Source organism: Chlamydotis macqueenii, chromosome 1, assembly GCF_036417535.1.
Source record: "Chlamydotis macqueenii isolate bChlMac1 chromosome 1, bChlMac1.mat, whole genome shotgun sequence".
Taxonomy (NCBI): Eukaryota; Metazoa; Chordata; class Aves; order Otidiformes; family Otididae; genus Chlamydotis; species Chlamydotis macqueenii.
Genome location: NC_141556.1, coordinates 80,013,837 through 80,035,834, shown reverse-complemented (window position 1 = coordinate 80,035,834; position 21,998 = coordinate 80,013,837). Strand labels below are relative to the sequence as shown.

The 21,998-nt window shown below is 42.3% G+C and overlaps 1 protein-coding gene across 3 annotated transcripts in view; it reads right to left on the bottom strand.

The window, feature by feature from the left end:
* BORCS5 (BLOC-1 related complex subunit 5) overlaps positions 1-21,998 on the bottom strand; it is a 79,098-nt gene that overhangs the window by 46,870 nt on the left and 10,230 nt on the right. For 2 of the 3 annotated variants that reach the window (XM_086758120.1, XM_086758127.1), the window contains one exon: positions 1,684-1,719. The exons of the other annotated variant lie outside the window; for it this stretch is intronic. In XM_086758120.1, the coding sequence (XP_086614246.1) occupies positions 1,684-1,719 (36 nt within the window). The remainder of the gene's footprint in view (positions 1-1,683; positions 1,720-21,998) is intronic. 3 annotated transcript variants of the gene reach the window in all.

Below are 21,998 nucleotides of genomic sequence, written 5' to 3'. Positions count from 1 at the left end.
CCAAAAGCACTGGAATTAACCCATAGGATTTTTTTTACCAATTTTCTTTTATCTTAAAACTGGCAGCAAAATAAATAACCTCCTTGAAGATGAAGACAGTTCATGGAAGCCAAAGAAAAAAGAAACTTTGAGGTTCAGAAAAAGGGATAAAACCCCCACTTTTTTCTGGTTTGCATCTGTTTTTAGGATTACAGGAAGAAATACAGTATCTCAGCACACAAGGTAAGCCAATGTAAGGCAAACCTGCTGTCCTACACCCCTATATACAACTGGTCATGTCATACTGACCTCTACTTTACAATTGTTTTTACAGCTAGGTGGAAAGCTAGTTCAGGGAACTGAGATTAAGGAAAACTAGTGTTATTTTTAGAGAGGGTAGGGTTAAGTTTTCAGTTGGCTCAGCTCCCTGTCTGGCTGTATGAGAGGCAGGGATAACACAAGGGAGTAGGGAAAACAAGACTGCCTTCAACCAGCTTTAAGCTTAAGCTGAACTTGGCGAGCCAGCTGGAACGTCAGGAGATGAAACCTGCTGTGCTCACGCCGCTCCCCGAAGACCACTGCAGTGCTTGAGGTGCGTACAATGCACGTGTAAGGCAAACTTGTTCAAAAATAAAAAGCTTTGTGAAGAGGTGGGAGTCAACGTTGCACAAGCAGGCACAGCTACAAAGCCCAATACGGTCTCTTGCAAAGGATACAGGCTTAGGTCTGGTGCAAGCGCACAGCCTGAGCTCAGGGATACACTTAACAGCTCTATCAGCTGAGAATGACTCTGCCTCACTGCTTTGGTTTGAGTCACCCTGACACTGCCTTGCACTGTCTAAGAGTCAGCCCCTAACATACACTACCCCTCACCACGGCACTTTGGGAGCTCACATAGGAAGGGTACTACTGCTGAGGGTGCAAGTATCTTCCCTTACCACAAGCAGTTCACTCCCAAAATGTTTGAAACCAAGAGAATACCACATTGCAAGCCAAACCTACAGATGTCATGTTCCCAGTCACCAAAAGACACAGTTTTCTGAACACAGACTTGCCGAAGTGGATCTCCAGCTAGAGGCCTGACTAGTCCTGCAGCTCTTCTGCAATATTAAGAGCCCCAGAATCAGCAGAAGCTGAGTAACCTAGCCTGATACCTAGAAACCAGCACAGACTCAAAAACATAAGGTTTGATACTCCCTCCAAAATGCTTGGTAATCATTTATTCTGACAACTCCCTCTATTCTTAACCCCCTAAGCAAACATCCAACTCCTTTTTGAACCTTGTGAAATTCTTGGCCCTATCAGCATCCTGTGGTCGACTGTTCCAGCATCTAATTGCAATTCCTAACTTCTGGAGCTGCCAGCCATGGTCTCTCACTTGAACCACTCCGCCCACATGCAAATGAAGAATGTTCCTGATAATCCTTTTGAACACATCTGCTTCAGAGCAGAGCGCTGCCTCAACACCAGGTCTCCACCAGGCCTCTGAAACCCACATATTAGACCATCAGGAATTGCAGAAAGGCGAGAAGTAGAATGCCTGTGGCAGACTAATCCCTGCAGCAACATTTTAAAGGAGCAATTAATTCATCCTGACAGGCAAAAATAACTAATCAAAGGCAGAAAACAGGATAGCTGAATCAGAACAACAAAATATTCAAACAATTAATAGCAAGGAGATGTTCTGGTTTTACTAGAGCATACCTGAATTAAACACGCATTCTCGTAACACAGCAGTCCCTAGAAAACAAAATAGAAAACATAGACCAAATGTGTCAGGCACATACGCACAGAAATGTTGTATCATCTCCTCCCTTGCATCCTGTACATCAGGGAGCCCAACTGTACTGGCCAGTTTCCAGAATGAAATCATATAGTCTGCTATCAGCACTATGAATTTATATTTCCAGAAAATCCTGATGTCATAGCCTGAGAGCAATTATCAATAAGGGATTATTGATTTTAATGTCAAGTTGTGCAACCACTTGAGAGGAGGAGTCATATAAGAAAATGGCCAAGAATGAACAGACTATTCAATGACTTTAAAAACAAAAAAGAATTTGTAAGAGCCTTTGCTATCCAGAACAATTACAGTCATGGCCAAAAAAAAAAAAAAAAAAAAATCTGATTTTATTCCACTAGAGACTTACTGTTGCGTCCAAATTTCTTACTGTAGTTTGCTGGAATGGGGGGGGGGTGGGGGGGATCAAACAGTTCAGCTACAAATGACAGAAGTACAGTCTATTAGACTGATTTCACCCAGTAAATGCTGCAATCAGATATAGAAGGCATGACTTAATCTAAAGGGATAGATGCACCCTGGAGTTCTGAGCAGGACCCAGGGGCAGCCAGCATGACACACGTGCGCTGCATGATGCCAGTAATTGCACCTAGCAGGCTAATGCCAGCAGGGAGTTCAAGTCCTCTGCAAAACCTGTGTCTCCCAGAAAGTAAAACAGGTAAAGCTCTTTTATCACACCTGGAGACCACAGTTTCATGGCAGCTTAGATGGCAGCATATTTCAGCACATCATCCAAACAAGCGCTGGAGCCAGCACAAAAGAATGGTGAGAAGGGACCAGGTCATCAAGCAGCAACACTTGCTTACGTGCTGCTGGAGTTCTATCAGCTCACTCATATTGCTTCATCACTACCCAAAAGGGGTGGCCGTGCGTCTATCTCCTCTCTTGTACCAACCGTGACACCTGTCTGATAGAGCAGTAAATCAAATCAGCTTATTAATGGTGGAAAATTAACCTGGCACAAGAAGAGTTTTCTGCCAGATTAGCAAGACAAATTGGCTTCACATAGGGTCAGATAAATGTCAGACTCAATGAGGATGAGTGGAGGGGAAAAGGCACACAGAGAAGGAATGTGAGGGGGTGTATTCTTCTTCCAACAGGAGGGAGCTATTACATCAGCTCAAGCTACATTGCATAACTTGACCCTGAGGAGCCAGACTATCTCACTTTGCCTTGGAGAGGACACCAATCTCTCTCCATCAGTCTCTGCATTCAGAGTTTTCCAGTTATGTACAGCATCATTTTAATGTTCTCCTATCCATCAGCACAGGCAGATGAGCTACACAAACCCTACGTACAACCTGCACATAAAAAGTGAACAGCAATGCCCATGGTACTAATCCTACAGGAAAGAATCCAAGCCAAGCACTTTGCTCACACAGGCCAGATATGTTTTGCCTTCTGCAAGCTTTCAGAGCAAATACTCTTTAAACCTGCAGCTCTTCAGTGATTGCCTCACTTTATTACAAGAAGGTTATACAATTTGAAGGCAACAAATGTCATTTTGATAGGAATCAAATGTTCATTTAAGAAGGAAAAAAAACCCAACCAGCGTTATTTCCCTATTTTACTTTTCCAAATCTTCCATGAGGTGCTAGTTTGCTAGATGTAGCCAAAAAGCAAAACTAATGCATCAGTCTGATCCCTCCATTAAGAAATGATGAATCTAGAACATTTCTGAACTGTATTCCAGGCATCCTCTCTGCACAGGAATTGATGAGCAGTTCAGCCACACACTGGACTGCTGCTCAGATAACAGACAGAGCGTATCCACTCTGCAGAAATAGCTTCCTTTCTAAGACATCAGAAAACAACTATGCAATGACTGTTTATTTGCATTTGAACCAGGGGGTAGTGAAAAGTCAACTTTGTGAGCATGTTTTTAACATTCACTGAAAACGGACAGTCACTGAATAAAAGGCTGCAGTGGTTTAAGATGTTCTTGAAATAACTTTTTAATAATTTCATAATCTATGGTTCTATGATTTTTTACTTTACTATTCCCAGAAGCAGAGACAGCAAAGCAGATCACAGGAGTCACCTTTATGTGTTTCAGTGTACAGTCACCTAGTTATTTTTACCTGCCAGTAAAAACTGCCAGCTGTGCCCATCCAACAGTCCACAGCCACCAAAAGTAAGCATCCTCTTGCCCACACCTCTCCTCTACCCTCCTGACTAGGTGGTCCCATCGTCATTGGTACTCATTAGACCCCTCCCATGAACTGATCCAACTCCCTACCCCAGGAGCAAACCCATCTGCTCTCATTCCCTCAGCCCACTGCAGGTTGATCAGGTCAGGAACAATGGAAGGATGGATGAACGGATGGAAGGGACAGTGTAGGACCTACTCTAACAGGAGTGCAAGGCTAGGTCAGCTAGGCCAGCCCAGTGCAACAGCCCCCTATGACAGCCCTGTCCTACCAGCCATGGTACTGGTATGATGACCAGCAGACACCAGCAGCATAAACCCCTTCAAGCTTAACATCTGCTCCTACAGCACACATAGAGCTGCAGCCTGAGACATCAGCGATGTTCTCACTACCAGTGTACTGCAAAGAATTGCAGCTTGCAGAAAAGGGCCTTTGATTTAGGACTGTTTAAAGACTTTTTTGAAATAGAATATCCGAAAACCAATGGGTCCCAACACCATTGATTTCTCTTGAAAATATTAGCTTTTACTTTCGAACTACAGGAAAGTAATTTTTACATCTCTTCCTAGAAGGAAGGTAGATATCTAGCTAGCAATAAGGTTTACTTCTACTAACACCGAAATAGCCAGAACTAGATAAGCTATGGAGTCCATATGCTGTAGCGTATGGAACATTATCTGCTTCTCTGAATTCTGCAGTGTATTATCTAGCCTACCACAAGCATTGAAAATACACACTATATATATGTGTGTACATATACATACAGATACATTCCCCTAAGATGCCAACATCCCAGATTAAGTACATTAGCCAGAGATATGTCAAAGGTCTATAAATTATTTCACCCGAGGAACATGTTTCTTAATACAGAACAATTTTCTAGAACAAGCCTATGGTTATTATCCCAAAGCAGGGGGCACAGGAGGAGTTAAGCATGAATCCCTCCATACAGGGTGGGATTAGCTACATCATCACCTTTAGAGGGCATGATTAACTACATAAGAAGAGCATACCTGAGGGCAAGTATATTTAATGTCATGCTAAACTCCTCCACGACACTTTCAGAAGAGCAGAGCTCTCTGGGACTACAGCAATTAACTACTTTCTACATTGCAAGAGCAAAGAATCAATCTAACCACTCTTTCTCCCCTTCTATTTTTGGGCAGTATTCCTTCCTGGACAGAAGAGCTCATCTCAACATCTTTACACTGACACATGAGAATATAGTCATCCCCTTGAACTAAACTGTTAATTTTACAATTCATTAACCCCTACATACATTCAGGCAACAAATGCGTTCAAAACCTTGCAATTTTGTTAAGAAATCACCCTACTGTGAGGTCTTTCTAAGGAAGACACTCAAACAGTATCCTTTCAAGTCCACACTTGCAAGGACAAAAATACTTCCTATCTCAACTCTGAATCCAAAGCTGCTACGGTGTGACTTGAGGCGATTTTGAACATTAGGGACTAATGTTAAGTGAGTTTGTCTTTTGCTTCATAGGCGTCATGGGGCATACAGTTAAAGAAGAACAAAGCAGAAAAAAAGTTGGCATCATCACTTGTCTTACTGCTTTCTAAAGTGCACAAGCCCTGATGATCCATTTCTACTTAATGCTAAATATTTATGAAAAATGAAAACAGTTACTTAACTTCTTTGCGTTTCTTTTGCTTTTTTAGCAATTCTTGAGCCAGCACCTGCCAGGGAGCAGCCCCAGAGAACAGAACTTCGCTCCTCTAGCGGCAGCCCTGGCTTTGAATGTCCCTGGGTCCCTGGAACTACAGGAAGCTCCACAGGGAGCAGCTGCTCTTCCACCACTACACATCCTGATGCAATATCCTTACTTTAAGGATAAGGCTCTTCAAGGTAGGCAAGATCTAAAATGTCACTGTGAATAAAAAACAGAAAGGAAAAACACCGAATGTGAACACAGGAGTCTTTCAGCTCTCTGATCTTTACAGATTCAAAGAATGTTTATTCCTTCTGAAAAAAAAAAAAAAAAAAAAAGAAAAAAAAAGGAAAAAAGAAAATAAGACAAATGAGTTGAAGTTTAGTATAAACATGAGATAAGGCACTATATAAGCACTCATAAGGTGATTTATTGCATTTCCTGTGGAAGAATTGAAAAGTTTTCTTTCACGCTTAAAATTTTCTTATCCCTGTGTTTCATGACCAACATTTTGGGTGGAACAAGCCCAGTGTGTTAAAGGAACAAAACTAGATATAAGGTAGGTACAATGGATTCCAAACTTTGATAACAGACTCAAAGGAACAAAAGGTATTTGCACACAGCTCTCTGCAAATGAGCACACCCTGGCTTCATTTCAGGAGAAAATGTCCCACAGCTGAGAATGTAAAGTGGGATAGCAATATCTCTGAGCAAAATACCAACATTTAATGAAATAGCACTTAAGTTCTCAACAGCAGAACTCTTGCCCCTCCCTTAAATTACACTGACACCATTTTAAACTGACAATAGAGTAGATGGTGCGGTGAGTTTGTGCATGGAGACATTACCTTATTTTACCATTACACACAGGGAGTGGAAATGTACTTACAGAATAGCCGACGCCAGTACGTTAAGGCATATTACAGCTAGGATTTTGGCATGGATTCTTTCCCTTGTGCTCAAAAAAGGGGATCCAGCCCCTTTTTTCCGTTGCATCCCACCCCATTCTACTTTTGCTTTTTTTTGCTTGGCTTGCTCCAGTGCAGCATGGCACAAGGCACACAGCTTACTGTGGCTCAGAAGATGGCAATCTGCTCCTGAGGGGCTTTGCGGGAATCAATCCCAGCGCACCTGGAGAGCTGCTTCTGTCACAGAAGCTCTCCAGAAACTGCCCTATTCACGGGAAGGGTAAAGCAAGTTTGGAGGGAGGCAGGCATTAAAGGTAAGTACTATTGCTGAGTGAAAGCAATCAAAGCACACCGATGAATACACATGCTGGATTTGCTCACAGAAAATGCTAATTTGACAAATGCTTTGGAGTAACTTATCTATTTCATTAAAAGTTCTGGAAAAAAGTTATTAAGCATTACATGTGCTTACATAAAGACTATTACCCTGAGGTCCAAAGGCTTTTTCCCATATATTTGAAATAAAAGTTAAATCATTCTAATTTATATGATAATAAACTATCCAAGAAAATACTTGTTTGTAATCTAACATATTAAGCTAAATATAGAGGCTGGAAAATAGCCTTTAGGGCATTGGTAAATATTGAGCTAAAGTCAATTCCCCCTCCCTGCCCCAATCCTACTGAGACATCGGCTCCACCTATACTTAACATAAAATGAGTAATAATAATAAAATACACAACTTGCTTTTAATTCCAAGAAACAACTCAATAACTAGTTTTACACAACAAAAACATTAAGCATACCATGACACATTTAATTTAGCACATTAATTGTTAGCCTGGCCTCTCTCAACTATCTCATGCCTGAGCAGTGCCCCTGCTTCTGAGAATTCACATACTAGAAAAAAACTCTTATTTTTTAAAAAACTGAATGCCCTCAACCCTTCTATTTCATGTAAGGGTGCATTTGTGGCTCCATTTTGTGAGGGAAATATTTCAAACAGGAAGTAACCAGTGTGGTCGGCCACAGGAGAAGAACAGTGCTTGAGAAGAAGTCACATTCATTTTGCTCTTACGTGCACAAACACTTCAGTCAAAGACAGGAACCCTCGCACACCGTAAGTTTCATTTAAAGCACGGTAGTACAGACTAAAAGCTGGGGAAATGACAGAGATATTTCTGTGGTTTTCAACTGCATAGTGAGATTTATTTCATTTTATTTTATGATATTCAGTGCTTGAACAATATAATACTACACTCTTATCTCGATTTCACTGCACCTTATTTTGATAAGCGAGAAAAATAAGCCTAGCAATCTCAATAATAAAGAGGCAGTTTAGCACAGTATATCATGTGATCTGCCTTCCGAAAAACTTCAGTAAGGTCAAAAATTAGATTTTGTTCTCCTGTTAAGTGCTTTGAATTAAGAAGATAAGGAAGGAGGAAAACCAAAAGCAAAGTATTTGGCATCAAAACAGTTTCTAAACAAAAGGTTTGTGAACAGGCTCAGCTTTTTAATCTTTTTCAACCTCAGTTCCCTCTGATGACTGCTTTCCAAAGAAAAGATAATTCTGCTACTTTTGGAAAGAGAGCCCCAAATCGTTACCTTAGCCTGTTCAGCTCAACCCTGCTTTTGGAAAAATCGCTAAACCAAATAGGGAATCAGAGAGTGGAATACCAAATATTTGTACAAAAAGCCACAGAGGAGCAAGTCCATCAGTCCAGTTGAGACAGCCGGACTTCTGCTCCTGCGCTACCAACCACAGCCACTGCGTGACCCTCCCACCCTGCTCCACACCTCTGAGGGGGTAAGCCAGTCAGCAAAGCAGAGGCACGAATCCAGCCAGGACGCTCCACGGGAAACTTGAGTGCATGAATAAATTCTGCGCACGTTATCTTTTCTTCATCAAGTCCAGAATCTAATTTGGTAATGTGCTTGCCTTAAAACCACCAAGTGTCTCCTTAGTTCTGAAGTACCTAGCTGGGATAGCTAGTTTGAACCAGCATGGTGCCAGATGTTTCCAGATGGAAATCTCTGTGATGGATTTATGGAGAATGACGTAGCAAATGCAGCCATAAGTCCGTACGCTCCAGCGTTACTCAACCGCATGAGGTTGTGGCTCCACAACTGCTAAAGCTGATCTCAGCTAACCCCAAAGTGACCTCACTCCACAACCTGTGGGATTTCTCTTCACACCAGCCCCAGTGCCTGCCAGATCCCATAATGAGCCAATTCAGGTTCCTAGCCTGCCAGAAACATTTTCCCTTTTTTATTTCCCATATAATTCTTCGGTTATGTCAATCACCCTTATTTTTCTTTCATCTTAAAACTGCATTTACAAAGAAAAGATAGTAGAGATGAGTTGCTCACGACCACTAGTTAAATATTAATTGATTAGAGGTCAGAAAACAGCCTCAGTTTCTCCCCTATTTCCGAAAGTATACCTGATCTGTCAATATTTAACAGTTTCTCCCTTTTCTTTTGTCCTGTATGCACTATCCTTATCTTTCCCTGTTGCACATTGACCACGATGGCACATATGAACACAGCCCATTTTCAGCCAACTCACTCAACCAGTTTTCTGTTTCTTTACTGAGAGACCAACCTCTTTCACACCAGTCCTATTGCTGCAGTACCGCACCTGTAAATCTAACTTATTTTTAGTGATTCACAGGAAGACTAGTTTATTTTAATTCAGATTTTAAACAGTTGAAGCAATCAAAACTTTATGCCACCTCAGCTTGCAGAAGTAAGCAAAGGTGCAGGTTAAAAGGTAGACACAACACCACAATTTTCTTTGCACAGGTGAGAGCTATGACAGGAAAAATAGATCTATTCTTCCCACATTTGTCCCATTACCTGGCATTAAAAGCTCAGCTGAGTCTTCACGTTCTTCATCCAAATATAGATGCAAACATTGGCAACAAAAGTAATTGGATTCAGACACTAATAAAGGCATTTAACATTTAAAATAAGGAATGGTAAGTCTAAAACACCACTGCAGCTCAATCATCAGTTGATGTACCAGAGATCATTAGACAAAATAAATAATTTTTGTACCCAAGCAATTAATCCACAAAATCATGCAAGGTTTGCGTATTACACAACTTTTGGACCCATCACTTCTCACCTGTTCAATGTTATCACAGCCATGCAATTTTAAGAGGCCCTTTGAAGAAACATACTTCAGGCAAATAGCTTTAACCAGCAGGGCAGGGGGCTTTTTTGTTGGTTTTTGTTTGTTTGTTTGTTTTATGGTTTTTTTGTTTGTTAAATGCCATCCATCTAGATTTCTTAAGAGGACAAAACTGTCTTTCAAAAACAAAAATATTGAGGGTCATATACTTTAAAACTTTTGGAGAAACTCAAGGCCAACATCATGGAAGACATCTGCCTTTCAGGTTCAACAAAGCTCCTGTCTCCCTCCACCACCGCAAAAGTTTGGCATATCCATATATTTAAAACAGAAGAATCATGTAAAATACACTTTCCAAAATGAGTCCAAATCCATTCTTGACAACTGAAAGCTTGTCGGCCTCTGCATTTTAAGTCAGAAGAATATGCCTGTTCTCATTGCTTCGAGTCTGTTAATTTTTGTTTCTGACAGCACCTTTGACATCTGATATGTTGATTTATTAACATGCTAGTCTTCATTAAACATTAAGTGCTATGACGTCCATTTCAGTACCGATCAAATTCCATATTTACTACAGTCGTAATAACTACAACCTAGTGAACTTAGGTTTGAATCAGGTTCCTCATCAGCCTCCAGAAGTTTCTAAACTCTTAGGAAATAGACTTTGACATACTTCACATGCCCATTTCAGCATGCAGTGACAGTCAATGCCTTCTCCTTCCCATCAGCAATGCACATCTATGTGTCTATGAAATTGTTACACACAGAACAGAACTGCATGAGCCTTATTACTCCTTCCTAACTCAAAAGAGAGACAGCAAAAAAACCAACACCTAGTTGAAACACAAATCTAACGTAAGTTTTTAATTAATTTTGTAGTAGCAGGGTCTTCCACACAGATGGTATATTCACATGAATACTCCATAGCAGCAGGTAATTTTTAAAAGCAAGATGTCTGTTCTTCAAAGGAGTAGCACAGCAAGAGTTTACAAGATCACAGGGAACAGCAATCTCTGTTATAGCAAAAGAAACATTTTTGCACAAAGCTTTGCTAATAACTATCATTACCTTTGTTGTTCACAAAGACAGCAAATGCTCCCAATATACAGATATTAAACACAGAACACCTGACAATTAAGCAAGGTGTGTTGGTTTTGTTTGGAGTGGGGGCTACAGTGGCAGCTTCCGTAAGAAGCTGCTAGAAGTTGTTTCCCCTTTGTCCAGTGGACTCGATCGGGCCTAAGGCAGATCCGCCGCTGGCCAGGGCAGAGACACTTGGTAGCAGAATGTTCCCTGATAACACCTCTGCGATAACGTATTTAAGAAGGGGAAAAATAGAAAAAAAAAATAAAAAATAAGAGAAGATGTGAAGAAGCTGGAACAGGGGCAGAGAGGGGGAGGTGCAGGCCTTGTGGGCCTCACCCTCTGGCCTCCTGCCGCGTGGCTGTCTGGGCCCAACCCGGCTGCAAGAAGCAGAGAGGAGATGAGATGTGAAGAGAACCTGAGAGGCGTCTACCTGCTGGTCGTGAAGAATTTTTGTGAGAGGAACGGCTGCACACGCCAAGGTCAGTGAAGAAGGAGAGGGAGAGGTGAAGTTGCTCCTGGCAAGATTCCCCTGCAGCCCGTGGTGCAGGCCATGGTGAGGCCGGCTGTCCCCCTGCAGCCCATGGAGGCCCACGGAGGAGCAGGGATCCACCTGCAGCCCGGGGAGGGCCCCACGCCAGGGCAGGCGGATGCCCGACGGAGGCTGTGGCCCGTGGAGGGCCCGCGCTGGGGCGGCCGGTTCCTGAGGGACTGCACCCCGTGGAAAAGGACCCCACGCTGGAGCAGTTCATGAAGGCATGCAGCCCGTGGGAGGGACCCCACACTGGAGCAGAGGAGGAATGTGAGGAGTTCTTCCGCCGAGGAGGAAGGAGCAGTGCAAAGCGACATGTGATGAACTGACAGTAACCCCCATTCCCTCTTCCCCCCTGTGCAACTCAGAGGGGTGGGGAGTGGGAAAGAAGGTAGAGATAATTGAAATAAAGTTAAGCCTGGGAAGAGGGAGGAGTGTGGGGAAGTTTTTTTTTATTGTCTTCCACATTATCATGCTTTGGTTTCAATAACAAATAAATAGTTTTCCCCAGGCTGAGTTTGTTTTGCCTGTAACGGTAACTTTAATGATCTCTCCCTGTCCTTATCTCAAACCTCAAGCCTTTTTTCTTATATTATCTCTCCCTGTTCCCTTGGAGGGTGGAGGGAGTGAACGAGAGACTGCACAGCTTGGTCCTGAGCGGGGCTAAACTACGACACAAGGACAGACAGAAGGATCATATTTCTCTCCTAACACAGGACAGCAGGCAGGCAGTGTATCTACATAATGCTGCTTCACTGGCAGCTAGACATTAATGATATATCAAAACAAGATATTACAACATTTTCCTCTCTTTCTGTTGCTCATCACATAAGAAGCTTTAAGTATCACATAATGTCTGCACACAATTTGTCCAAGTCAGGATCAGTTATTTTAATTTGACTTACAGTGTGGAAAGAGAAATAAAATCCATCAAGCCAGCCATCTGGACCCTTTAAATGATTACAACTTGAGACCAGCTCAAAACATGAACCAAATTCTAATTTTTACCTCCTGATGTCTTTATTAGGAAATTACACAAGCAAATGCCAACTGCCTGCAGTGGTAGTTACTCACAGGACACTGAATTTGTCACTGGGCTTTTCGTTTTACTAGTGAGATGTCAAAGACAACATGGACAAAAAACCCACTGGGTTTGCAATTCTTTTAACTTGTTTTGCCAGGTTGCAGCAAGTGGACAAATCACCCACAGAATTTGAAACCACAGCCAAATCCTTATCCTTTCCAAAGCATGGTCCTGTAGCACCTCATGTGCTACATCGGCCAAAGTGAATCCACACTGGCACCTCAAGTCTCTGGACCTCCTTGTGTTAGCAAAAAGCAGAGGTGCAGTCAATTCCATTTTAAAGCTCTGCTGGGCTCTTCACTCCAAAGATGACAAAACTCTGAAGTTTAGATTAATCTCTGATAAAACAGCAATTTTGTTTCTGCCACCACACACCCATACATGCAGGCACACTTCAGAGCTTGGGAATGATTTCCAATAACAACAACAAAAATCTATGCAAATATTCAAGAAAAGAAATGAAAAAGCCTCTAATCTTAACGAATAACGCATGCTTCCTTACTGCTTTCTCTACCACAGAATCTAATCAATCAGCTGGATAACTAAAGAAACACAGAAGAGGGGAGATTTTCAAACTATTGCAATGAAAGCTACTCAGTGACCACCCAAACTGACTCCAAATTCCAGTTAATACTAAAAGTGGTTACAAGACTCCTAAATGAGAGGTAACAAAAAGCAACAGGATAACTATTATACTCAAAGTCATCCTGTTTGTAAAAATGTATAAATGCAAACACGTACTTCCATTCCAATGATCTGCTTTTTGCCACTTCTGTATGACAGAAAAATAGATTTAATCTCACAGGAGGTAAAGCAGCATGCATTACTTAAGAAGTTCCATCTCTAGTATCTCTTTCACTTCCACAGATAAAAATTCTGTTTACTCAGATAAAATAAAGAGACTCAAGGATTAAAAGGAAAATCAAAGCTTTCCCTTTAGATTCAGGCTTTGTTTAACTGACAGAAATCCTCCAAGACTGCTATTATGAAACATGAGAACTGATAAAACCCTGATCAACCTTTTGCCCATAGAATCCTCCCTCGACCTGCTGGCCATGCGTCTTTTGATGCAGCCCAGGATGTGGTTGGCTTTCTGGGCTGCAAGGGCACATCGCCGGCTCATGTTGAGCTTCTCATCCAGCAGTACCCCCAAGTCCTTCTCCTCAGAGCTGCTCTCAGTCAGGTCTCTGTCCAGCCTGTATTTGTGCTTGGGATTGCCCTGACCTACATGCAGGACCCTGCATTTGATCTTGTTGAACTCCATCCTCTTCCTCAGCTGGCTGAACATCCCCGAACCATTCCTTGCAAAGAAAGAGCAGTATTAAGAGGGTTAGCAGTGCCTTTCCTGCAGTTTTATTTGTGGTTGGTATAATATTTTAGGGACCATTTTAAGACATAAGCAATTTTATTTAAAACTTGTGAAACACATCACCAGGATAATATGTACTGCAGCACCCATCTCTGTCTTCTTGGAACACATCACACCATCTTCTGGTCTCACCAAGAACTAAAAGTGAAGAGTTACTCGCTGAAACACATTCAGGTGAAAGTTACAATGTTTTTTGAAGTCTCTTGATCACTATGACTTATAATGCCCTGATCCATAAGAAGATCATACTTTCCAGGGAGCTTTTTGGAAACATCCCATTTACACTGCCACAACTGCAATTGGTATCTGCAGTGCAGTCAGCTCCAGGTCAGCCTCCAGTTACACACAAGGGGCACAGAGAAAGTGCAACGTGCCAAGGTACATTGTGCAGGGTCAGTCACAGAAGCATCCTGTCCTTGAAGCACTAGCTGCACACAGAGGAAAAGAATCCACAATAAGGACATAACAGAGTAAAAACCTAGTAAGAAGCGACGATCACTTGACTGAGCCAGGTAATAGCTGAAAAAGAAAGGGATTCTTCAGGAGAAGGGTTTTCCTCGGCACTGCTTCTGGATTAACTTGAAACAAGGCTTCCCATCCCTCGTAGCTGGCAGAAGAGTTTAGAAAGAGTTTGCAGAAACAATGAATTTAAAATGAGGAAACTTAGACTCCAGTAACTTTATACCAAAGTCCAAGTGCTGAAGAGGCATGTCTTGCCAGCAATCTCACTTTGAACAGTGAGATCAGGGGAAGAAGAACATGCACAAGCAATTTTGCATGCTGTCTCACTGAAAACAAGTTCAAGCAAGCATTCGATGCACCAGTATCTTGGGATTAGAATGCTTCAGTCTTCAACATATCTATGATCAAAGCAGTGTCGCTGAGAAAACGCTATTGAACTCCATGTTACAGATGGTGTACTGACGTGAGGATCAATAGCCATGGACAGTAGCCGAACCTCAAATGCTTCCATCTGAATTACTTCTGATCTATACTTTCATTTTCTTACCACAGGCACTTAGAAATCCCCTAGTATCAACAACTGAAAAGAAGTGGCATACAAGACTTATTTTCCAAGATCATAAAGACTTGTGAAAAACTTTCAGCTGAAGATCTCTGCACCATCTCCTCCTCACAGACCCAGTGCTGTTTCAGCTTGTAGTCATCTCTCAGATAAGCACTGTGTGGCTCAGCTCACAGGTCCAGCTGGTACCAAACCCAGCTTCCCAGCAAGGCCACCAAGACCTTGGTCACTTGGTACACGGAATGCAAATAGAACACAAATGTTTAGGAAAGGAGCTTGAAGATAAAGCAGTTTCCAAAACGCTGTTTCAGCAAGGTTTCCAGCCCTTTTCAAGCACATCTACCGTTCCTTTTGTATTCCAGTGACACCCTGTGGCAGCTACCTAGACTGCAGTCTAATCAAGTCATATTAACAAAGGACTACAGAGGTTAAGAACTGCAAATCAGAAAACAGAGAAAGGACGTTGCAGCACTGACTTGAAGGACTGCCGTGCAAGAGAAACCTGTGCATTTCATGCCTCAGTAGTAACGCGGCACAGCAGCAGAGTGAGTTAGTAGCAACCTATGACACTGTCCCCTTGACTCGCCAGCCACAGCTCAGTGGGCAGATTCAACAGCAGTGCTCCATCCACTGTCACACTGGGCAGAATATATTATGGCCAGACGGATATAACATGGTGGAACATGGCAGTTTTACAGACTCCACTTCTCAGATCTTTTACTGCAACACTGAACTGCAGTCTTCACTCTGGTATTTCTGTCTGTGCAACTTACACAAGTGACTTCTAAGGGATATCACAATGTCATCAATTAGAGGACTACAGTCTGTGATCATGAAGTCCCAATTTTCACTGCATTAGAACAGACTCGCCTACTATTTCAAGAGTGTAATTTCTATATGCACCAGCTAATAAAAGGAAAAAATCCACACAAGTGAATTCAAACTGCACCCACTATTTATACCACTTGCTTTTAACCTCATAAAAAAAATACCTCTCATAACAGCGCGTGCACTTACTTTTGCCCTTCAAACCTTTACCAAGTGAAAAAACATACTGGATACAGTGCCTCAAACCAGCTGAAAGTGGCTCTCTAATACAAGAGTCAATCAGGCAAGAAATATCACACTGCATGACATTTCACATTTAATGAACACATTAAGGCCAACCATGGTGTATCATGTGTCTCCTCTGAAATTATGTGCCAGAATTACAGTTAGTAAACATTTTGGAACATGAGAAGCAGATATATGCAACACAACACAGGTAAAAGTACCTGTGTACTCAACCACTCACACACACAAAAGAGGAAAACCTCAAAAAACTCCACAAGCATCCAAGACATCAGCCCACAAAAGGTACTCACATCAATGCAGTGCAATCTTCAGACCTTCTCAAGTGTCTTAAGATTGCTGGAAGTCAGAGTTTCCACAGCTTAAAAAAGTCTCCCCAGGCACTAAAATCCTACCACAGAGTATGCCAAGGATGACCACAGCTTTATGGAGGCCAAGTAGTGTCTCAGCAGCACCTCTCTCATGCCAAAGGCTGTCTGGAGCCCCTTAGCTCAGCATGTATGGCCAAGGAATTGCCAAGAGGAAGGTGAGTAAATAAAAGAGGGTAGTGGGGAGCTAGAGCGAACAAGGTAGTGGGGATTCTGGTCTCCAATCCCTTTTCCTGAGCTACAAGTGCCTTCTGCCTTATGGTTCTTTAACACAGGGTGCACAAACGGCAAGTGAGCACAAAGCTCTTAAGGATTTCCCCCATCTTCTGAACAACCAAGTCCTTTGTGGATCTAGCTTAAGCGTGTGAGGGTGGAGGGGGTGTCAAGTCTAACCTCCTCGTTGTGCAACTTCCCTCGCTGTCTCCAGAACACATTTATTCCTGCTAAGCTTCAAATATCAACTTTAGCACTGTACCGTATGAACTCAAACTACATAGAAATGCACACTGTTTTGGGACAAAAAACTCTTTGCTCTCCTGGAGCCAACAGGAGCTTTGCTCTCATCCTCAGCAAAGTCGCAGTTTCACCCTGAACATACGTTACTGAAACAAACCATTGCTTTACAGCATGTACATCTGCTCCTGTCCCTTATCGTCGACTAATGTAGTCTCTTCTCTGACCACTGCCTCAAGGAGGACGTAGGCTTCTATGTTCAGCTACACAGCACACTGGCAGAATGGTGCTCATGCACAACTACAACATGCAGCAATTCCACTTCCTATGAAGTATTACTACTACTAATTTTGTTACTATTGCAAATTGAAATGCAATACCTCCAGCAGATCACCTGCATATCGGGATTCAATATGTAATCTGCAAGTGTGCATCTTCCAGTTTACGTGTACAGAGGTGTGGACAACTAAGCCAAGCATACCATGACCAGCCCCATATGGAAAATAGAGGGAATATGACAAGATTCAGTGTCAAACCTCACTGTTCAAACCAAACGAACCACTAAACTCCTGTTTTCCTTTTTGTTAAGCTGCCCTATCAAAGAAACAGAGGCAGATCAAATTTGATTCTATACCTCAAGGTTTTGTAACAATGAGCTTGCTGACCTATGCTTTATTGCTTGGTTGTTGATCTCATCTTACACAATTATGCACAGAGAACATGGTTAAGCTAAGCTCCCACCACGCTGCTTTGATAACAAGGTTTAGGGCTTGAGTAGACTTGTTATACCACTTTGACCATAATAACTCTTATCTTCACGTAATTTTAGAAAGTAAAACTCTGAAGTAGAAAAGAGGGGTATTATCTACACATACAACTTTCTGGAATCTGCTTTTTATTCTGCTAACAGTGTCTGCGGCAGCGGAACAAAGACAAGAGCAGACATTCTGAATGATGTGACATTATAGAAAGTGCTGTTAACTGCAGACAGGCAGTAGATACAGAAGTATCCACTCATCCTTTACCTTGACCATTGTTACTTAACTGAATAAGCACCCATGGGGGGAAAAAAAATATAAAATATCAAGAACAGGACTTAGGGTGTAATAATTTACACTGTGCCTGTTGGTTAATTGTAATCTTTCTCAATAAATTGATTGATCTAAAACCAAATAATCTTCTGGACTTGGATAAACTTATTAACTCCTATAAAGCCTAAGATCCAAAACATTTTTTCTAAAGCAATCAATTGCAACACTGCTGCTGGTCTAGCAGCAACACAGAAGCGTTCCAGAAACGGCCACCAGTCAAGCAAAAGAACATTAAACAGGGGGCCAAGCAGAATGACAAGTAGTAAACTATACACATAGAGTTTGTATCTACAGAAAATACATACTATACTATACCTACAAATGTTGTGTATGTATATGTATACTATATATAGCATGTATTAATAGTATATGCAAACATATATAAAAATATATTTTAAAAGCAAACAGTATTCAAAGTTAAGGTATATATTGGCAGGTAAAATTTAGAAAAAAAAAAAACCTGTTGGCAAATGAGCATGTTGATGCATCTTCAGCCTTTCATATGGGAGAATAAAAAAGAAATATTTAAAAGAAATGTCCTGCCACCACACACAACTGCAAGTCAGTACTGGGCATGAATGAGGTTTGAACAGCATAGTACGCTCATCCAGTGCTTTCCATCAGTCAGTCACACGCCCACTGGGAAGTGTACAGCTCACTGATCTTTGCTGGAAAGGCACCTGGAAGAAAATGTGTAAAGCTACCGGGCTCTAGAATAGGGACTTCAGGCCAAAACACTGAGATTGGGGTGGGTTTTTTTTGAGGATGGAGGTAGGAGTTGTGGGCATGCAGGGAATATCTCAGAAGCATCTTAGACTTCTTCCCTTCCCGTTTTCTATTGACAGTTTCACAGATTCCTAACAGCAGACCGGTCCCAGATGTAATGGCAAAGTGACCTTTGGCACATCTAGCTCATTTTCTTGTTACAACTTATTTTAGGTTTTCAACATCAGAAGATAGGAAAGTAAGACTTCTTCAAAACTGAAGTGACCACTGATGATGGCAACACAGAAACCTGTTATATTCATAAGCAGAGAGATTCCTCATTAAAACGCTGTTTCAAATATTTAATTACCACTGATCGTTTCTTCCAACGTGACAGACATTTCTCATTAAAGAGAGTCAGATATTTTGTTCAGCACCCATGGCCTTTTCCTGTGCATCTCTATCTGAACACATCTATATTGTTCATTGCCATAGTAACTAAAGACACCAAAATTTTCTGTCCGCATGTCAGAGTTCTCCACAGGTACTCAGTCACCACTCCAAGATCCCATCCCTTCCCTCACAGACAAATGCTGCAGTCTCTGTGTGGAAGACACATCCCAGGCACAACCTTCTCATTTCTCTACGTCCAAGTGACCAACGTCTAAGACAGCATTTCCTATCCAGTAAACACAAAAATCTAGTAAACACAAATTAACGGCTGGAAGAGTACAGCAGAAGTGAAAGGAGCAGTAGGTATCACAGGGGCCAGCTAAAGAGGAGAGAACCAATCGGCACCAGGAGGGCATTTTCATTAGGTCCTGCTCTCCTTCTCCAACTCTATCCAGCCTACACAGGGGAGACAACTTTCAGACTTCAGTCCATGCAGTAACAGTGTTACAGTATTCCTACAGGAGCAGCCTTGGAGAGTAATCACTCCAAAGATCTATATACACACACTTGGATACATCCCAGTCATGTGTTTCTAACAGGAACATTTATTTTCATGCAAGTTTCATTGATATAAAACACCAGGTTCAACAGAGGGAGATGCATCAGAGAAAGATACCCACATACACGCGTAACAGGGAAGGCAGGAAAAGAAATCTTACTGGCCCTTCGGTCACCGACTCAACCAAGTCTTATGAGCAACTCTCAACTTACGAGCAAGACAATAATGCTGAACAAAAGTACACCAATGTGATGAAGAGAGGGAGAAGAGAGGAAAAAAAATAATCTATTCTATTCAGGCTTAGATGTCTGGAGTCCTTTGCAGACTCAAAAAAAAAAAAAACCCGAAAAACTACAAACAAAAAAACAAAACCACAAGTGTGGTGTAAGTGCTTTCCAAACGTATGCTTATCCTTGTCCTAGAAGGATTCATCAGCAACATTCCAGTAGAGCACACTAGCTCCTATACCTTATCCGTCAGATATATATTATTTCCAGTCTCCTCTTGGCATAAAGAGATTACACCTTCTATAAACATCTGTAATTACGCTATATATTTTGGATGTTATAAATAGTTTCATTTGCATTTCACTTTAACCAGTTAACAGTGATTTAAAGGTACACTGGCCTCCTCAGCAAAATGTGTGGCAAGCCTACAAGCCAGGACATGGTTAACTCCTTACCACATGGTTATTTTTCCTCAGCACATCTTCTAATGTTATCCAAAGGGTAGCTGCACCCCAAAAGCTGTACAGGCCAGCTGGAGAGCTGTCAGGGAAGCTCTGTGAAGGTAAAGGAAGGAGAATCTGCAAGTGACTTGTGATGACCAGCAAAGCTTATTCTCACAGCAAGACTGTGGGGATTAGCCACAGTCCTCCATGCCTGAGGAGCTGTAAGATTCAGACAGGAGTCACAGCGATTGACTACACATCTCAGCAGAAACTGGAGCTCCATGGTACCCACTAAAGAAAGAGGAGGCCAGGCTAATAGTCTAGGCAGACATGCTCGTTCTTTCTATCTACCAATATACAGGTTATATCACGCGGTGTGGAACAGCTTGAAAAGGGAGGTGGAGGGAAAAGGTAGACAACTGAGTATCCACAGTCCGTAATACTCTTCCAACTGTATATTGTTTGGATACTACCTAACTCCAGACTCAAATACTCTCATTCATAAAAATTAATTGGTCCAAGTCTCCAAATTGCCAATAAACCATTAAGAAGCACATGGAAACAGGGCATCATCATCTCCTCTCATTCTCCTCCTCTCCTTCAACTGTCTTTTTGAGGAAAGGAGCTTTTCTTTCAAACTGAGGCATCTCCCAGTTTCTCTTCTCAGAGCTAGTTTCAAGTCATTTAACCAAAATGGAGAGGCAGCTCTCTGCAACATAAAATGCTGTATTGGTCCACAAACCTTAAAAAAAAAAAAAAAAATCAAGAAAAAACAGGCAGGCATGCACTCACATTATCGTTCTTGATATTTCTTTCTGCTCAGCATGCTCATTTTCACCTTGTTACGAGCACTAAGCATGGGGTCCATCTAACAAACCCGGATGTTGCCAGTTCTGTTAGAGCCCTACACCCTCCGCAGTGCTACCAAGTGCTGCATAAGCAGATACTCCTAGTAAGGGGCAGGGGCAAAATTAAAAAGGATTGAAGTATCACAAAGCCTAGAGAATCACAGGAATAAAATCCACTAACGCGTGCTATTAGCTAAATCTCCTAGATAATAAATGGAAGTAGCAGCATACAATGAGGTAAGAGAACGAACAGAGGATGCAAGTCAGTCAGCAGAAATACTGAGGAGTGAGATGTGAAAAAGCCTATTGCTTTACAGGCTCAGATTCTAAATACCCATCCTTCCTCTACATGATGTCCCATAAAGATAAGTATACTGTACTCGAAGAGCAGGTTCGGGAACATCTGAGGAACTTGAAGGTGCACAAGTCCATGGGACCTGATGAGATCCATCCATGGGTCCTGAGGGAACTGGCAGATGAAGTTGCCAAGCCACTGGCTATCGTATTTGAGAAGTCATGGCAGTCTGGTGAGGTCCCCAATGACTGGAAGAGAGGGAACATAACCCCCATTTTTAAAAAGGGGAACACGGAGGACCTGGGCAACTACAGGCCGGTCAGCCTCACCTCTGTGCCCGGCAAGGTCATGGAGCAGATTCTGCTGGGAACCATGCTAAGGCACATGGAGAGCAAGGAGGTGGTTGGTGACAGCCAACATGGCTTCACCAAGGGCAGATCGTGCCTGACCAATTTGGTGGCCTTCTATGATGGGGTGACAGCATTGGTGGACAAGGGACAAGCAACGGATATCATCTACCTGGACTTGTGCAAAGCTTTTGACACTGTCCCACACGACATCCTTCTCTCTAAACTAGAGAGGCATGGGTTTGACGGACGGACCACTCGTGGATAAGGAGTTGGCTGGATGGCCAAACTCAAAGAGTGGTGGTCAACGGCTCCGATGTCCAAATGGAGACCGGTCACGAGTGGCGTCCCTCAGGGGTCCGTGTTGGGCCCTGTTCAACATCTTCATTGGTGACATGGACAGTGGGATAGAGTGCACCCTCAGCAAGTTCGCCGAGGACACCAAGCTGTGTGGTGCAG